Source organism: Capra hircus, chromosome 10, assembly GCF_001704415.2.
Source record: "Capra hircus breed San Clemente chromosome 10, ASM170441v1, whole genome shotgun sequence".
NCBI lineage: Eukaryota > Metazoa > Chordata > Mammalia > Artiodactyla > Bovidae > Capra > Capra hircus.
Window position 1 is genome coordinate 2784685 of NC_030817.1, and position 18265 is coordinate 2802949.

An 18265-nucleotide genomic window follows, 5' to 3' on the forward strand; every position below is an offset into this window, starting at 1 on the left:
AGGGGAGTTTGGGGGAGAATGGATGCATGTCCTTTTGCTCTTCACCTGAAACTATCACAGCATTGTTAATCAGCTATACCCCAATACAAGATAAAATTTTTTAAAAAGAAAACCTTTTAGTGTTTTTTGATTTGGTCCTTTTAGCAGTTGGGTCCCTCACATAGTGAAGGGAACTAGGGGGCATAGAGCCGCCATATTGTTATCAGGAGCATCTCAAGTAGAAAAGCTATTAAACATATAAACATGAGAGCTTCCCAGGTGGCGTAGTGGTAAAGAATCCACCTGCCAGTGCAGGATATACTAGAGTGGGTTCAGTCACAGGGTCAGGAAGATCCCCTGGAGAAAGAAATGGCAACCTGCTCCAGTATTCTTGCCTGGGAAATCCCATGGACAGAAGAGTCTGGTGGACTACAATCCATAGGGTTGCAAAGAGTCAGACATGACTGAGCACACACACACATATTAATATGAATCGCTATTAAATATATAATACATTTCGTGTTAAGTATACTTAAGAACTGCTTAGAGCAGGTATTGCTTTCAGCAAAATGTCTGAAAACCAGAAATAGCAGATTCTAGCGAGAAGTTGTGGCAGTTCACATTTTGTACCATCAGTATAAAAATACCAGTTTGTTCCTCATAGTCATTAGCCCAGGATGTGATCACTATTGTAAATTTTTGCTTATCTTCTGGGTGAAAAATATTAACTATTTGTTTTAATTTTCTTTCCCAGTTTGTTCCTCATAGTCATTAGCCCAGGACATGATCACTATTATAAATTTTTGCTTATCTTCTAGGTGAAAAATATTAACTATTTGTTTTAATTTTCTTTCCCATCGATTTGTGAAATTTCTTATATTTACTGACTACAGTTGACCCTTAAACAACGTAGGTTTGAACCTCAAGGGTCCACTTGTATGGGGATGATTTTCAGTGGTAAATACTGCATGTGTGCGCGTGTGCGTGCACGCTTACGCTCAGTTGTGTGTTGTCTTCCAGAGTTTGCCCAAGCCCACGCCCATGGAGTTGACGGTGCCATCCAACTGTCTCCTCCTCTGTCCCCCTCTTCTCCCGCCTTCAGTCTCTCCCAGCATCAGGGTCTCTTCCAGTGACTCAGCTCTTCACATATGTGACCCAAGTCTTGGAGTTTCAGCTTTAGCATCAGTCCTTCCATTGAATATTCAGGATTGATTTCCTTTAGGGTTGACTGGTTTGATCTCCTTGTAGTCCAAAGGACTGTGAAGAGTCTTCTCCAATACTACAGTTCGAAAGCACCAGCTCTTTGGCTCTCAGCTTCCTTTATGGGCCAACTCTCACATCCACGCATGACTACTGGAGAAACCGTAGCTCTGTAGTACTACACAGTTTGTGGTTGGTTAGGTTCACAGATACTGTGGAACTGCAGATATGGAGAAATCTTGGATGTGGAGGTTCACTTCAAAGTTATACTAGAATTTTTGACTCCGCAAAACTCCTGCATTGTTCAAGGGTCAACTGTACTTGAATTTCCTTTTCTATTAATCGACTTTACTTATCCTTTGCTCTTTTTTTTTGGTTATTGTTGTTGTTGGATTTTATTTTGTTTATTTGTGTGTTAGTCATACACATTGACATATACATACACATTTTGACAGTCATACACATTGCAGATATTTCCCCAGTCTGTTTGTTTTTACTTATGATATCTTTTCTCATATGAAAAATTTAAAAATTTTCCTTTATGGCTTGTGGACAACTGCCATAAAGGTCTTTCACAGCCCAAAGTTACATAAGTGTTCTTTTGACTCTTTTCTAACATATTTGTTTTATTTTTTAAAGTTAGAATTTTGTCTATATGTTTTGGTTTTGTCTGATTCATTTTTGTATATGTTATAGGTTTAACTTCATTTTCTCTTATATCATTAAATACCGCTTTGGTCACATATGAGTTCCTGTATATACTTAGATCTATTTCTGGATTATCACCTGTATTTTCTGATGCATTCAACTGTTCTTTTGCCATGTCGAGAAGTTTTATGTGGATTTCTACTGTCACATGTAGTGTATTTTCTTAAAAAGCATATATTGTTTAATTATTTTATTCCCTCTTCTAGGCAGGAATTTTTAGCATGAATGCTTGTGAAGAAGGCTTTGCTACTGGTGGCAGAGATGGCTGTATTCGTCTTTGGGATTTAACTTTTAAACCAATTACTGTGATTGATCTCAGGGAAACAGACCAGGGGTACAAAGGTAATAGCAAAGCAGTTATCTCATTATTGGCAGATTCCAGCTAGACCAAGGGCTGCCTCTTTCTTTCAGTAAACTTAAAGCATGTTTATAAATATAAATGAGGCTTACATTTGTTCCTTCATATTGGATACATTTAATTAAAATCCTTCTGCTAATGAGAAATTTTGCCTGAAGACTGTGTAAGTTTACTGTTATGACAAAGATTCCAGGTATAATGGGACCCACAGAGAGATGTGATAAGTACTTACTTTGGTAACCTTAAATTTTGGAAATATTTTGCTATTTGAATGCTAAATGGAACTTTAGCAAATAAACTGTTGAAAATAGTGTGTTGAGAGTTAGAGGAACTTTTGTTTAAGATTGTTTAAGTGCATGTATGTGTGTTTTTCCTCCATCCAAATTTGTCAGCAACCAGGATATAATTTTTTCTTTGGAGGATTTTAAAAAATTGATGTAATAAAACAGTCTTTCACTACAAAAGTAAACATATTACCCACTAGTGTTGTATTATAAGAGTAGGATTGGAAGTACACAGGTCTGCATTTATGCCATATTTTAGTCAGTTATCAGACATGTGACCTTGGGCTGCATACCATCATCTGTAAAACGAGAAAAATAGCTCAGAGGATTAAATGAGCTAATATATGTAAAAATTTTAGAAGAGTGTCTGGTACATAATGATCATCCAGTAAATGTTAGCTGTTATATTGTTTTCATGAATTTTGCTGAGCACTTTTGTACTGTAAAGTTTATAAAATAATTTGACACTTTTTCTTATTTGATTCTCATAACATTGCAAGTTACACAGTAGCTCATTGTTGACCATACTATCTAGATGAGGAAACTGAGGGAAATACCAGCTTTCCTGAGGTTGCAAAAAGGGTTGTATACAGAAAAAGTATAAATCTTTCTTCTTAATGATTTTATGAGCACATTGAAGAAGTAAAATATAGACACATAAAAATCAGATTATTCTAAGAGAAAAATAAAACAATTCTATGGTAGTAGTTGGAGAAAGCAATGGCACCCCACTCGCTGTTCTTGCCTGGCAAATCCCAGGGTCGGGGGAGCCTGGTGGGCTACCGTCTATGGGGTTGCACAGTTGGACACGACTGCAGCGACTTAGCAGCAGCATGGTGGTAGTTATAGGCTTCCCTGGTGGCTCAGATGGTAAAGAATCCACCTGCAATGTGGGAGACGTGGGTTCAATCCCTGGGTTGGGAAGATCCCCTGGAGGAGGGCATGGCAACCTTTTGCAATATTCTTACCTGGAGAATCCCCATGGACAAAGGAGCCTGACGCATTACAGCCCATGGGGCTGCAGAGTCGAACACGACTGAGCGACTAAGCATATGAGGGTAGCCCCATGTGGATGGCATGCACTGTGTTAGAAGACTCTGACTGAGGAAGTAGTCGGGCTATGACTGATGTTGTCTAATGAGGAAGAAGAGTGTATGTCCTGAAGGATGGGTAGAAACTGGGTATATAAAAAGAAATGTTTCACATAGAAAACAATATGGATAAACTAAGAAAATGTGTGGGTCCAAGATTCCTTCTATCTTATACCTCAGGTATAAAAGATACAAAAATTAATAGGGGTTTAGGCAGATTAGCATTCTGTTATTACAGTACTAATCTTAAGTACAATTCCATTTTGACTAGGTTTGTCTGTGAGGAGTGTGTGTTGGCGAGGAGACCACATTCTAGTTGGAACACAGGATGGCGAAATTTTTGAAGTTGTGGTTCATGAAAGAAACAAGCCTTTCCTAATCATGCAAGGGCATTGTGAAGGCGAGCTGTGGGCACTTGCTGTCCATCCTACTAAACCTTTGGCCGTGACTGGAAGCGATGACCGTTCAGTCAGGTGAGCAAATCCCAGAGTAATTGCATAGGCTGTACTTTGTCCTTAGAGCAGCAGAAGAAAAACTTAAAAAAAAAACCTTAGTTTTAAATTTCATCAGCAACAAATGAACATAACGGGTGCCAACAGGGTATAGAATTAACAACTATTTATAAGATTTGGGTTTTTCTCTTAAAAGCCCAAGTTGGAGTTCGCTTCATATAAGAATACACAGAGCTGCCTCCTCTTTTCCCAGCTGTATACTTTCCCCTGTGTACTCTGGTTTATTCAGCTAGACTATCACTTGGTGGGAGTTTAGGTTCTTCCAGTTTTGCACTTCTAAATGCACCGCTTGCAGTGAACATCATTGTACCTTTGCCGTTTAGTCCATGTGTAAATACGAATATTTCTGTGATAAATTCTTATTAGTGCCAGAGTCCAGCTCCAGCAGCCAGGGATTCAACCTGAAGGGATGGGCGGTGTCGGCGAGAAACTGAGGCAGCCTCTCAGTTTTTTTGGCCTGACTGTTTATTTCAAGCTTATGATTCTCTTTTATACTTTTACAAAAGCATTAGATCAGAGGTTTGATATTTTTAGTTCCCATTGACCCAGATTTATTTTTCTCCAAAAATCATTGTTGCCCCTCAAAAGGAATTCCTTCCTCAGCGATTCTCTTATCTACTTTTTCTCATGTGTCCTTGTGAATACACTGTAACTCATACTAATGTCTGGGCTGCATACCACAATCCTCAGTTTAATTCCTATCTTTCTAAGTCCTATTTGCCCCTAGTAGCCTAAGCTCACTATTTCTTAGAAAGGGCTTCTAGCTAATAATATCTCTAAAGTCCCTAATTTCTATAAGCTATAGTAGAATATTGTAGCATTATAGCAATCCTTAAATCTTTAGCTTCTAACTATTTTAATTATTCCTAAGCCCTAAATTCAGCAAATTCTATTGCCATAAATACTTTTCTCACAAATGGGCTTCAGAAAGCAATCCTTCCCATGGCCTCAAGCTGCGGCCTGTGTGCTCACCCTGGAACACTTTTTTGTAAAAGTTCTTGAACAAATGTCAGTGATTAACTTTATGAATTATTCTTTGAGCACAGCTGCAGAAGGCTTTATGCCTTCTCATGCTCCTCTCAAAAACAATAAGCACCTTAATATTCTCTTCAGTCAACTTAACTGAGGAAAGGAAAAAACAAGTCAGAATCACAAAACCTAACTCCTTCATTCCGGGTCCATGCCTACGGAACAAAGGGAGGGGGTTTAGGGCCGTGCCTCTATTTTGTCAGTAATGCCTAACGCGGCTCCTGACATATTAGTGTTCAAAAGATACATTCATTTTAAATTTTAATGAATAGTGCCTTACACAGAGGCAATAACAATTTACACACCTATCAGCAATGTGTGACAGAGCCTTTTCTCTTGCCAGCACTAATCACCCCGAACTGTGACAAATGATACCTTGTTATGTTTTAAAAATACGCTTTTCTCTCATATTGAGGGATCTTGAGTATGTTTTCATATGTTTAGAGGACATTTATATTTCCTTTTCTTTGACTTGTTTGTTTAAGCTCTTTGCATATTTTCTCTTAGTTCATTGGTCTTTTTCTAATTATTTTAATATAGGGTCTAATACCTGTCTATATATGAAAGCAGCAATTAGCCTTTTGTCTATGACAGTAGTTTTTAAAGTGTGATTCCTAGACCAGCAGCATCAACATTACAAGGGAACTAGTAAGCAATGCAAATTTATCATGCCTTATACAGGACCTTGTATAAGGAATCCACCAATTTAGGATTTTCTAGACACTAAAGTTTGAGAAGCACTGATCAGCGATATCAGTTGAGATACTTTTCCTACTTTGATTTTGTCTTTTGTCCCCATTTCATCTGTATTAATATTTCCATTTGTATCTCTGAAAGATAACTCTAAACACCACCACAATACTGTTATCACTGTATTCCTTTTGCTTCTTAGAATTAGGCTTATAATAAGGTCCATTTATTGCAATTGTTAATATGTCCTTTAAATCTCTTTTATTCGATAGCTTCCCTTCTTCCCTTTTTGATTTTTCTCTTTACGTTTATTTGTTGAAGAAACTTAATATTTGCCCTCTAGAGTTCTCCATATTCTGGATTTGAATACCTATAGTATATTTTAATGCATTCCCTCTTCCCTGTATTCTGAAAACTGATAGTTAGATCTAGAGTTTGATGAGATGCAGCTAGGAATTTTCACTCAGAATATTTCCTAGGTAGTAATGTGTGTCCTTGTTTAATGGTAATATGTAGTCTCCTTTTTGCCATATTTGCAGCCATTGATGGTTGTTATCTAGATCAGTACTTCTCAAACTTTTAAAAAATTGTTGCTCTCCTAATGAGACTTTTAGGACATTGCTCCCCCTAATTGTGCTCCTTCCCTATAAAATTTTAGTACCGCAAAAAATTATATGTATGAATGTATTAATATGAATGTGTGTATGTATATATACATATATGTATTTGTACTATAGCACTTAAGAGAGCCACAAACTACTGTAATATTTAAGATTTTCACCCTTAAGAACTAATTTTTAGCTTTTGAGGGGCAATATTACCCTTGTCGAGAATGTGACCTAAATCTGTTATGTTATTGAGTTTCAAGTAGTGATATTCTAACTCTATCATTCATTATTCATCTTTTAGTTACCATGTTTGTATGAAAAGAATTTCACTGGTTGATTATCCTAGATAAAATTTGCACAGGATAAGCAGAAAAGTGCATACTTCTTTAATATTTACAAGTAAAAAATACTTGGTTCCACAGAATTCTTTCTATGGCCTATGCACATTTCTTGCCATTTTTTTGTGCATTGTAGCTATCTTTCTCCTTTATTTTTAGCAGCTCTTTACGTATTATGGATATTAAACCTTTGGAATGTAAGTTGCAAATACTTTTCACCACCTTGTTACTTGCTTCTTTATTATGCTTAGATCTTTTGTCATGAAAAAGTTTTTGTTGTTATTTTGTTTTATGCATCTGGATTTATCAACTTTTTCTTTTATGACTTCTGAGTTTTCTAGCATAGAGAAATCCTCCCTAAGGTTAAAAAGTTTTCTAGTATATTCTTCTAGTGTATTAGTGGGTTTATTTTTTATGTTTAACTCCTAATCTTTGTAAAATTTACTGTAGTGTAAGAAGTGAGATGGAGATGCAACCTGTTTCTTTCCAGGTAACTACTGATATTTTAAGTGGTATGTTAATCAATCATGCCACTTACTGTCTTTGTGCTACTTGGTTTTATATAGATAGAAGATGCCATAGCCCTGTCCACATGGAAATTTGGTGTGGGGTTACACTTTACCCACACGATTTGCTAGGAGTTCCTTCCAGTTTAGGAGGACAGCTGGTACTGGCTGCTTTCATAAAAAGGGCAGGTGATCCTTTAAAAAGTAATTGTGTTACCTGAAAACTGGGTTCACCTCTTGGTGGGCGCCAAACCAAAAGACACAGTCAAACCAAAGATCGAGAGAAGAAAGGCTGTATTACTACCTGCAACAAGTAAGAACACCAGGATCTTTCCCAAACTAGTGTTTCCCTGAATAGCATAATTTTTAATTGGAAAGTGTTATAGGGCAAGTCAGGATTTTTAGCTTCTGTTCCTGACAGAAACTCAGAACCAACAATGGTTAAATCCACTGGAGAAAATGAAGTTCACTGTTAACATTATTGGTTCTAAAAGACACGATTCAAGATTGTGTGTGTGTGCAAAATTGTGAAAAGATAGTACAGTGAATAATCGTAAGGCTTTAAACAGCTTGACTTTTTATAGGCTTTATAATTTGTCTATAAGCCATTCCCCCCTACATATTTTTTACCCCAGTGTGATTCCACTTGACGTTGTGCTGGATGACTGCTTTCTCACTAGTGTCTTTGAAAATATTCTAGCCTGTAGTTATTCCATGCAAACTATTCATAAAAGCTAATTCTTTATCACTTCAAACTTGGCATTGACTCCTCAAATAAACCACTTAGTAGCAACAGTAACATTTGTTGACTTATCAAAACTCTAGGAAAACCACTCAAAAGTATTTGCATTGTTTTTAATTAACTGTTAGTGTTATTCCCAAACCCTCAACTCTGTAAGCAACTGTTCTCACCCAAAGGCTAATTGTCTTAAACAAATTTATTTTTTCTGGACAGATTTCTTTAGCTGCAACAATTCAAAATGATTTAGTTAATCCATTACCAATAAGCAACTTTCTTTGCTTGTCTAAAAAATGAGCCACTCGTTTTTTTTTTTACTTTCTTAGTAGGTTTTTTTAAGCAAAACCTCATTTTAATTTTTGAATGTGTAAAGAAATTCTGCTACAATGAGAGTTTAAATTTTCTAATTTTTCTGACCATTGCTTTCCTGTGAGTTGAAAATATCATGATAAGTGCTTAGTCTGGTAATGTTAATGTACCTTTGTACTCTTTTAGGATAGCTACAATATCATTGAATAATAAACATAATGCTCTACCATCTAATTCAGTAGTTGTGTAATCCACACTCCACTGTGCCTTAAAACACAACATTCAGAGTTTTCTTTTTCTTTCTTGTTACGATGTGATGGGTATGTATTGGAAATAAAAATAATAAAATGCCGTGATGTCACAATACGCATAGTTGAGATTCTGTCAGGTTATAATAGTGTCGGTGTAATCTGTAATGCCTCAAAGGAGCAGCACGAGGTGATGCGTGCCACCGTCTGCCGTCTGTTCTGTAAGCATTCGACTCTGCCTCTGCCGTATGAGAGCAGCCACAGGCAGTGTGAACACAGAGCAGGGTAGCTGTGTTCCCAGAAAACTTGATCTGTAGACACTGAAGTCTGAGTCTGAATTTCATATAATTTTCTCATGACTCAAAATGTGATCCTTTGATAATTTTTTTCAAACATTTACAAATGTAAAAACAAGGGGGATCAAGATGGCACAGTAGGAAGATGTGGAGCTCACTTCCCCTCCACAAATACATCAAAAATACATCTACATATGGAAGCATTCTCACAGAAAACTAATTGGAAACTGGCAGAACTCCTGTACAACCAGAGCTGCAAGAAAGATCTTCATGTGACTTGGCAGGATGGAAATGAAAGTATCAGGTTGGAACCTGCACCCCTGGGAGGGATTTGAAAGGAGTCAGTCTGCATGGGAGGACCTGGCCCTGGAGAGCGAGCAGGCTGAGCCACAAGCTGGCCATACCAGGTCTAGGGTCCAGTGCAGAGAAGATAAGCCCCCTTGCTTTCTGGGAGAGCCATTGGGACAGACAGAGGCCTCAAGTCTAGACTTCACTTTGAAAGAGTGTGCACACGCTGACTTGCCAGTAGCCAAGATGGAGAGAGCCTTGCGCTGGTGGCTGCTACCACACCCACACTCTCCAGTCGGAGTGGAGCACACTGGCCCTGCTCACTCCACCACAGCCTGGCACAAGACCTAGGCCAGCCAGGCCCTGGGAAACGACACAGAGACAGACCACGGGGCTTAGGGTGGCAGCGACTATTGTCTTCACACGCCGGAGCATGCAGCTGTTGGCCTCACAGCAGCGTTCCCTGGTGCCACCCACTGCACACTGCAGATTCGTGCTCGACCTGGGGCAGAAAGATCCTGGGCAAAGACTGCCACTGAGGCAGCCCAGATCTCTGGCAGCAGTGCAGCCCCTCAGTTCCTGCAGCCACAACACCCTGACACCCAGCCTCAGCCTGTTTGGCCCCACAGCCTTATACCAGATCTGGGCCGAAGGTAATAGAGGCAGGGATGTAATCTCAGCCTGCTTCTAAACAGAGCCATGGATTCCTGCACAGGGTGCATGTAGGTCCTCTGAGTGCACAAGCATCGCTTGCTTCCCTCGCTTCCTTGGGGCAGGGCACATGCTCAAGGGCAGCAGAGCCTTGTCACACCCAATCATCAGGGCTTCTACTCCAGCAGCAGAGAAGGCAGTCTTGTCCCTGACAGAGTGGCAGTAGCCGCGGAGCAGAGAGGAAGTCCTGCTATACTCCTTGAACAGGCTCTAGATCCTCCAGCACCTCTGCCTCCCCATCAAGGGGATAATGGCTAGCATACCCTGGGAAGAGATGTGACTGGCATTCATACCAAAACCAACCCTCGCACCAAAGGCATTGGACACACATAGTCTACACAGGGACACTCACACATAAAAACATCTTAAAAACAGCTCTATAGGATTATAGTAGAAAACAATTTCTTCTAAATTTATAGAGACAGAGTGGGAGGGAGGCTCTAGGGGGAGGAGAGATATATATGTATAATTATGACTGATCCACATTGTACAGCAGAAACCAGCACAGTATTATAAAGCAGTTTCCCTCCAATTAAAAAATAAATTTAAAAAAGAAAGTTAAGTAAAATGAAAAGGCAGAGGAACTACTCCCAATTAAAAGAACAAGAGAAATTCCCTGAAAGATTACAAATAATGAAACAGAGCTCACCAGTCTACCAGACCCCAAGTAGAAAAAGGTAAAATAAAAATGCTAAATTAATTAGAAAAGATTATTGATAGGAATGCAGATCACTGTAACAAGGAATTAAAAACCGTAAAGATGAACCAGTCAAAAATAGACAACACAAAAAATAGATAAGTCAGTTACTGAGACAAAAAGCAATCTGCTGCTGCTACTGCTACTAAGTCACGCCAGTCGTGTCCGACTCTGTGCCGTCCCATAGACGGCCACCCACCAGGCTCCCCCGTCCCTGGGATTCTACAGGCAAGAACACTGGAGTGGGTTGCCATTTTCTTCTCCAATGCATGAAAGTGAAAGTGAAGTCACTCAGTCATGTCTGACTCTTAGCGACCCCATGGACTGTAGCTTACCAGGCTCCTGCGTCCATGGGAGTTTCCAGGCAAGAGTACTGGAGTGGGTCGCCAGTGCCTTCTCAAAAAGCAATCTAGAAGCAACAAATAGCTGACTGAACGACACAGAAGGATGAAGAAGTGATCTGAAAGATAGAATAATGGACATCATCCAATCAGAACAGCAGACAGACAAAATGAAAAAGAGAGCAATATATGAGACCTATAGAATAAAGAGAAATATGCCAGCCTATGCATAATAGGAGTTCCAGAAGGAGAAATGAGAGAGAAGGAGATAAAAAATGTATTTGAAGATATTAGAGCTAAAAACTTCTCAAACCTAAAGAAAAAACAGGTATACAGATACAGGAAGAACAGAGGGTCCCAAGTGAAATGAATTGAAACAAACCCACACCTAGACATATCATAGTTAAAATGACAAAAGTTAAAGAGAGGATTCTAAATAGAGCAAGAGAAAAAAGAGTCCATTACAAGGGAAGCTCCATAAAGCTAACAGCTGATTTCTTTGTGAACACTTTTCAGGCCAGAATGGAATGACATGGATTCAAAATCCTGAAAGGGAAAAAAAAACCCTGCAACCTAGGATACTCTGTCCAGCAAGATTATCATTTAGAATAGGAGAGATAAAGAATTTTAAGACAAAGAAGACTTGGGCAATACTGCACCTATCCTGAAAGAAATATTGAAGGATATTCTGTAAACAGAAAAGAATCAAAAATCTGTATGAAAGGGAAAAATCACAATAAGAAAGGCAAATGTATAGTAAGGATTGAAGGTCACTTAAATAAACCACATGTAAATTTTAAAACAGTTTAAAAATTGTAGAAGTGATTATGATTATAATAAACAGTAAAAGGATAAGTATGAAGATGTAAAATAAGACATCAGATATCAAAATGTCAGAGGGGAGTTATAAAAATGTAAATCTTATCGAATGTATTTGAACTTGAATGATGCTGATATAGTTATGGGTTAATATACTTGAACTCTATGGTAATGAAAAGTCAAAAATATATAATAGGTTCATAAAAACCAAAGAGAAAGGAACTCAAGGGTACTACAAAAGAAAATCATAAAGCCACAAAAGGAAAAACAAAAAGGGAAGAAATGAAGAACTACATAAATCACTGGAAAATTGATTAAAATGGCAATAAGTACATACTTATCAATAATTACTTTTAATGTCGGTTCAGTTTAGTCGTGTCTGACTCTTTGTGACTCCATGGACTGCAGCGCACCAGGCTTCCCTGTCCATTGAGTTGGTGATGCCATCCAACCATCTCATCATCTGTCACCCCCTTCTCCAGCCTTCACTCTTTCCCAGCATCAGGGTCTTTTCTAAGGAGTTAGTTCATTACATCAGGTGGCCAAAATATTGGAGCTTCAGCCTCAGTCCTTCCAGTGAATATTCAGGACTGATTTCCTTTAGGATGGACTGGATCTCCTTGCAGTCCAAGGGACTCTCAAGAGTCTTCTCCAACACCACAGTTCAAAAGCATCAATTCTTCGGCACTCAGCTTTCTTCACAGTCCAACTCTCACATCCATACATGACCACTGGAAAAACCATAGCTTTGACTAGATGGATCTTTGTCGGCAAAGCGATGTCTGTTTTTTAACATGCTGTCTGGGTTGGTCATAAGTTTTCTTCCAAGGAGCAAACTTCTTTTAATTTCATGGCTGCAGTCACCATCTGTAGTGATTTTGGAGCCCCCAAAATAAAGTCTCTCACTGTTTCCACTGTTTCCCCATCTATTTGCGATGAAGTTTTGGGACCAGATGCCATGATCTTCGTTTTTTGACTGTTGAGTTTTAAGCCAACTTTTTCACTCTCCTCTTTTACTTTCATCAAGAGGCTGTTTAGTTCTTCTTCACTTTCTGCCACAAGGGTGGTATCACCTGCGTATCTGAGGTTATTGATATTTCTCCCGGCAATCTTGATTCCTGCTTGTGCTTCATCTAGCCAGCATTCCGTATTTTTGCATAATGTCAGTGGACTAAATACTCTGATTGAAAGACAGAGTGGCAGATTGGATTTTTAAAAAAGAATCTCCAATATACTGCCTACAGAAGACTCACTTCAGGGCAAAAAACACAGAGAATGAAAAATGTGAAGGGAAGGGAAAAGATACTTCATGCAAATTGGAAACAGCAAGAAAGTGGGGATAGAAATACTCATATCAGACAAAATAAACTTTAAAACAAAGGCCATAAAGAAAGACAAAGAAGGACACCATATAGTAATAAAGAAATCAATGTCAGAGGAGAATATTACACTTGTTAGCATATATGTGCCCAACATGTGCATGTGTGGGAAGCTCCCGACGTGTCTGACCCTCTGCGACCCTATGGACTGTAACCTGCCAGGCTCCTCTGTCCATGGGATTTCTCCACACAAGAATACTGGAGTGGGTTGCCATGCCCTCCTCCAGGGGATTCTCCCAACCCAGAAATAGAACCCACGTCTCTTACGTCTCCTGCATCTATAGGTGGGTTCTTTACCACTAGTACCCAATATAGGAACATCTAAATATATAAAACAAATACAGACATGAAGGGAGACATTTACAGTAATTTAATAATAGTAGGCTTTAACACTCCACTGACATCAGTGGACAAATCATCCAGACAAAAAACTAATAAGGCAACAGAAGTTTTAAATTACACAGTAGATCAGTTGGACTTAATTGATAGCCAATTAAGGAAAAAAAAAAAAAGGCTGGAATACCCTTCTATTTCAATTGTGCTTGAAACATTGTCTGGGATGGATCACACACTAGGTCAAAAAACAAGCCTTAGCAATTTTAAGATAATAGAAATTATTTCAAGCATCTTTTCTGACCACAACAGTATAAAACTGGGAGTCAGCCATAGAACAAAAAACTGGAAAAGAACAACCACTTGGAAACTAGTGTGAGTGAGTAAAAGTCGCTCAGTCTTGTCCGATTCTTTGTGACCCCATGGACTTTACAGCCCATGGAGTTCTTCGGGCCAGAATCCTAGGATACTGGGATAGGTAGCCTTTCCCTTCTCCAGGAGATCTTCCCAACCCAGGGATCGAACCCAGGTCTCCCACACTGCAGGTGGATTATATGAGGTGAGCGAGCCACCAGGGCAGCCCCAGGCTGGTAGATCCCAGGACCAAATAGCATGCTATTAAAAAATAGATGTGAACCCGCCTCCAAAGATTTTAAAATTAAAAAAAAAAATAGATGTGTTGATGATGAAATCAAAGAAGAAATCATAGAGTGAGTTAGACACATGCAAAGGCAGAAACACTGGAGTGGGTTGCCATTTCCTTCTCCAGTGCGTAAAAGTGAAAGGGAAGTCGCTCAGTCGTGTCTGACTCTTCGCGACCCCATGGATCGCAGCTTACCAGGTTCCTCCGTCCATGGGATTTTCCAGGCAAGAGTGCTGGAGTGGGGTGCCATCGCCTTCTCCGAAAAGTGAAAATACAACTTTACAAATCGATGGATGCAGCAAAAACAGCTTTGGAAGGGAGATTTATAGTGAGAGAGGCCTTCCTCAAGAAACAAGACAATTTCAAGCAACCTAACCTACTACCTAAAAGAATTAGAAAGAGAAGAACAAGCAAAACCCAGAGTAAGCAGAAGGAAGGAAACAGTAAAGACCAAATAGGAAATAGAGAATATTTTTTTAAAAGAGAAAAAAATCAATAAAACCAAGAGCTGATATTTTGAAAAGATGAACAAATTGACAAACCTCTGGTCAGACTCACCAAGAAGAAAAGAGAAAGGACCCAACCAAACAAAATAAGAAATGAAAAAGAGGAAAAAATAACTGATACCACAGAAATACAAAAAGAAAGTTGTTACCGCATACTATGAACAGTTATATGCCAACAGACTGGACAACCTAGAAGAAATGGATAGATTTCTAGTGGCATAACTGTGATAATTGAGTCAAGAAGAAACATAACTTGAACAGACCAATCTCTAGAAGTGATATATAATCTGTAAAAGTTTGTTATAATTTAATTCAAAATGTTACTAATTTTCATTGGTAATTTTGGTCTTTGTTCAGGTTATTTGGCAGTGTAATTCTTAACTTTCAGACAATGGGTACCTTTTACCACTTGTTACAGTTTTTTAACATTAGAGTCTGGAAAAGACTGAATTTGCATAATCTGAAGTGTCACTCTTAAGTTAAAGGACTATAAATATGGTGTATACATACATCAGTATACTATATATATATATGTCCCCTTTGATCAGGGTAGAAATCATCTCTCTAAAATAACTGATTAGAAAAAATTAATGTCATTACATTGTCTTAATAATAAAGGATTCTATTAACACTTGTCATTTTAAGCATTAACAGTATTTCTAGTTTTGTAGATAAGAATTCTCTGCCACAAAGCATGCAGTTAAAAACCTAGATTTACCTTTCTTCCTTAAAGTGAAATTATTATTTTCACCAATATTTTTCATATATTCTAACATTTTAAAGCATACGTTAGCTAACTACTCTTTTATTTTAATTAAATGTTACAGAATATGGAGCCTGGTTGATCATGCACTAATAGCGAGGTGTAATATGGAAGAGCCAGTTCGTTGTGCAGCTGTGAATGTAGATGGGATCCATCTTGCCCTTGGAATGAAGGATGGCTCATTCACTGTACTGAGAGTAAGGTATGTGTTAGGGTAGAAACGGAAACAGCAAGTTTCTGTGAAGTGAGATAGTCTGTAATACTTACATTTACCCACTTTTCCCTCTCCCTTATTAATATATTTTTCAGATATTAGTTTCATGAAATATAAAAAAAAAGTTTATAAAAATGGCTTTGTCAGAAAATTAACTCAAACTTTAGTTTTGGAGATTAAGACTGCTTAGTAAATTAATGAATAAAGTTTTGAGACAAGTTTGGGTCTTGATTTCTATTTCTTAGTAGTATTGATTTTTAGTAATGATCTTTTGCCATGGAATAGGGAGAAGGAGACCTTGAAATGGTTAAAAATGAGTGAGTAGTTTTGTTTCTGTTTGCAGCTTTATGCTTTGGTAAAAAGTGCCTGCATCTCCTCCTTCATTTGGATAGTTAGAAAGTTTAAAGAAATTGTTAAAGCAGTTAACATCTTGTGTTGAATATCTATAGATATGGTGCAGGCAGTTGACTTCTGTACAGTCATTTAAAAATTTGCTGTAGAGCCACACATGTTCATGAGAATAAGTATTTATGATATTTTTCATATCTAGTTTACTGAATAATGGGACCGTCCACCCAGTTGCCCAGTCCGGAAACCATTTTCTTTTGTCTCTCGTGTCTAATTAATCACAGAATTCTGACTAACCTGCCTCCTTAAGTGGCTCTCAAATTAATCTGCTTACTTTCACTTTCACCATTGTACTCTTGTACAGACCTCTGCTGTCTCCTAACTTCTTTCTGGTGGATTGGTGAAATGGCATCTCATCTGATCTCCCTATCTCCTATTTTGCTTCCTCAAGTTCTTTTTCCATTTTCCATTTATAATGATGCCTTTTAAAACATGTTTGTTTGCATTCCTCCTCTTTCTAAAGTATGGTAAAAGCGTTGCATTATCCCTAAGATGAGGTTTATAAATCTTGACGAAGCCTATTGTACCCATCTCTCCAGCCTGTTTATTTCTACCTCCGTTTCTTTCTTTTAACATGTATAAAATATCTTTAACTTCCTCAGATATTAATTCATCAAGCTTTTATACTTCTGAGCTTCTATAGATATGACTCTTTATTCTGGGGTGGGTTTCTATAATGAGACATGCTGAGATTTTTCTCTTAATTTTTTTTATTATGATAAAATATACATAATGTATAATTTGCCATTTTAAACATTTTTATGAGTAAAATTTATTTTTTAAAAAACATTTTTATGAGTAAAATTTAGTTCCATTAAGTACATTTGCATCATTTCACAACCAGGAATTTACAGTGCATGTAAAACACCTAAGACTTTTTATCAAAAAGCTGCTGCTAAGCTGCTGCTGCGAAGTCACTTCAGTTGTGTCCGACTCTGTGCGACCCCATAGACGGCAGCCCACCAGGCCCCCCGTCCCTGGGATTCTCCAGGCAAGAGTACTGGAGTGGGTTGCCATTGCCTTCTCCACAAAAAGCTGCTACACATTGAAAATAGTGATGGTTATTTTTTCATTTATACATTTACTTACCCTTTCATTATTGTCTGGAAGAAACTAGGTGAATAATTTCTTATCTCTAATAAGTATTTTACAACTCAAAAATATTCTCTTTTTTTGGCCATGCTGCATGGCTTGTGCACTTTCAGTTCCCCAACCAGGGATGGAACTCCAGGCCATGGCAGTGAAAGCCTAGAATCCTAACCACTGGGCCACCAGGGAACTATTCTAGCAAAAGCCTCTCTAGTCCATGTTCTTGAATAAGTCAAAAAACTAGGCATTATCATTGGTCCCTCTCTCTCTAACTATCATTTCTAATCCAGTCACCATATCTTGTTGATTTTTCTTACCTTATGAGTTTTCTAGGAGCATTTTGATTAAGGTTTGTGAATAAGATTAGAATTACAATATCTTTAACATATACTATATATTATATACTATAACAGTAAGGATTAATATTGTATATTTCAAATCATTTCACTTCTTTCTGAACTCTGAGCAACCACCATCTATAGTAGACTTATAATTGGTCTTAATCCTGCTGTTTGCTACTGTTCAGTCTCTAAATTGTGTCCCAACTCTTTGGGACCCCATGGACTGCAGTGTGTTAAGGCTCCTCTGTCCTCCACTGTCTCCTGGAGTTTGCTGAGATTCATATCAATTAAGTTGGTGGTGCTATTTAACCATCTCATTCTCTTCTGCACTTTTCCTTTTGTCTTCAGTCTTTTCCATCATCAAGATCTTTTCCAGTGAGTCAGCTCTTCACATCAGGTGGCCAAAGTATTAGAGCTTCAGCTTCAGTGTCAGTCCTTCCAATGAATATTCAGGGTTGATCTCCTTTAGGATGGACTGGTTTGATCTCCTTGCAGTCCAAGAGACTCTTCAAGAATCTTCTCCAGCACCACAGTTAGAAAGCATCAATTCTTTGGTGCTCAGCCTTCTTTACAGTCTAATTTCCATCCATACATGACTATTGGAGAAACCTTATCTTTGACTTTATGGGCCTATGTTGGCAAAATGATGTCTCTGTTTTTTAATATGCCGTCAGGGTTTTTCATAGCTTTCTTCCAAGGAGCAATCGTCTTTTAATTTTGTTGCTGCGGTCAACATCTGTGATTTATGTAATCACATTAACTAGTGGTAAAGGACCCACTTGCCAATGCGGGACACACAAGAAATGAGGGTTCAGTCCCTGAGTTGGGAAGATCTGCT

The 18265-nt window shown here is 38.2% G+C and overlaps 1 protein-coding gene across 12 annotated transcripts in view; it reads left to right on the plus strand.

Moving 5' to 3' along the window:
- EML5 (echinoderm microtubule associated protein like 5) overlaps window positions 1-18265 on the plus strand; it is a 154599-nt gene that overhangs the window by 38044 nt on the left and 98290 nt on the right. For all 12 annotated transcript variants that reach the window (XM_018053859.1, XM_018053860.1, XM_018053865.1 and 9 more), the window contains exons 6-8: window positions 2094-2229; window positions 3892-4093; window positions 15440-15577. In XM_018053859.1, the coding sequence (XP_017909348.1) occupies window positions 2094-2229; window positions 3892-4093; window positions 15440-15577 (476 nt within the window). The remainder of the gene's footprint in view (window positions 1-2093; window positions 2230-3891; window positions 4094-15439; window positions 15578-18265) is intronic.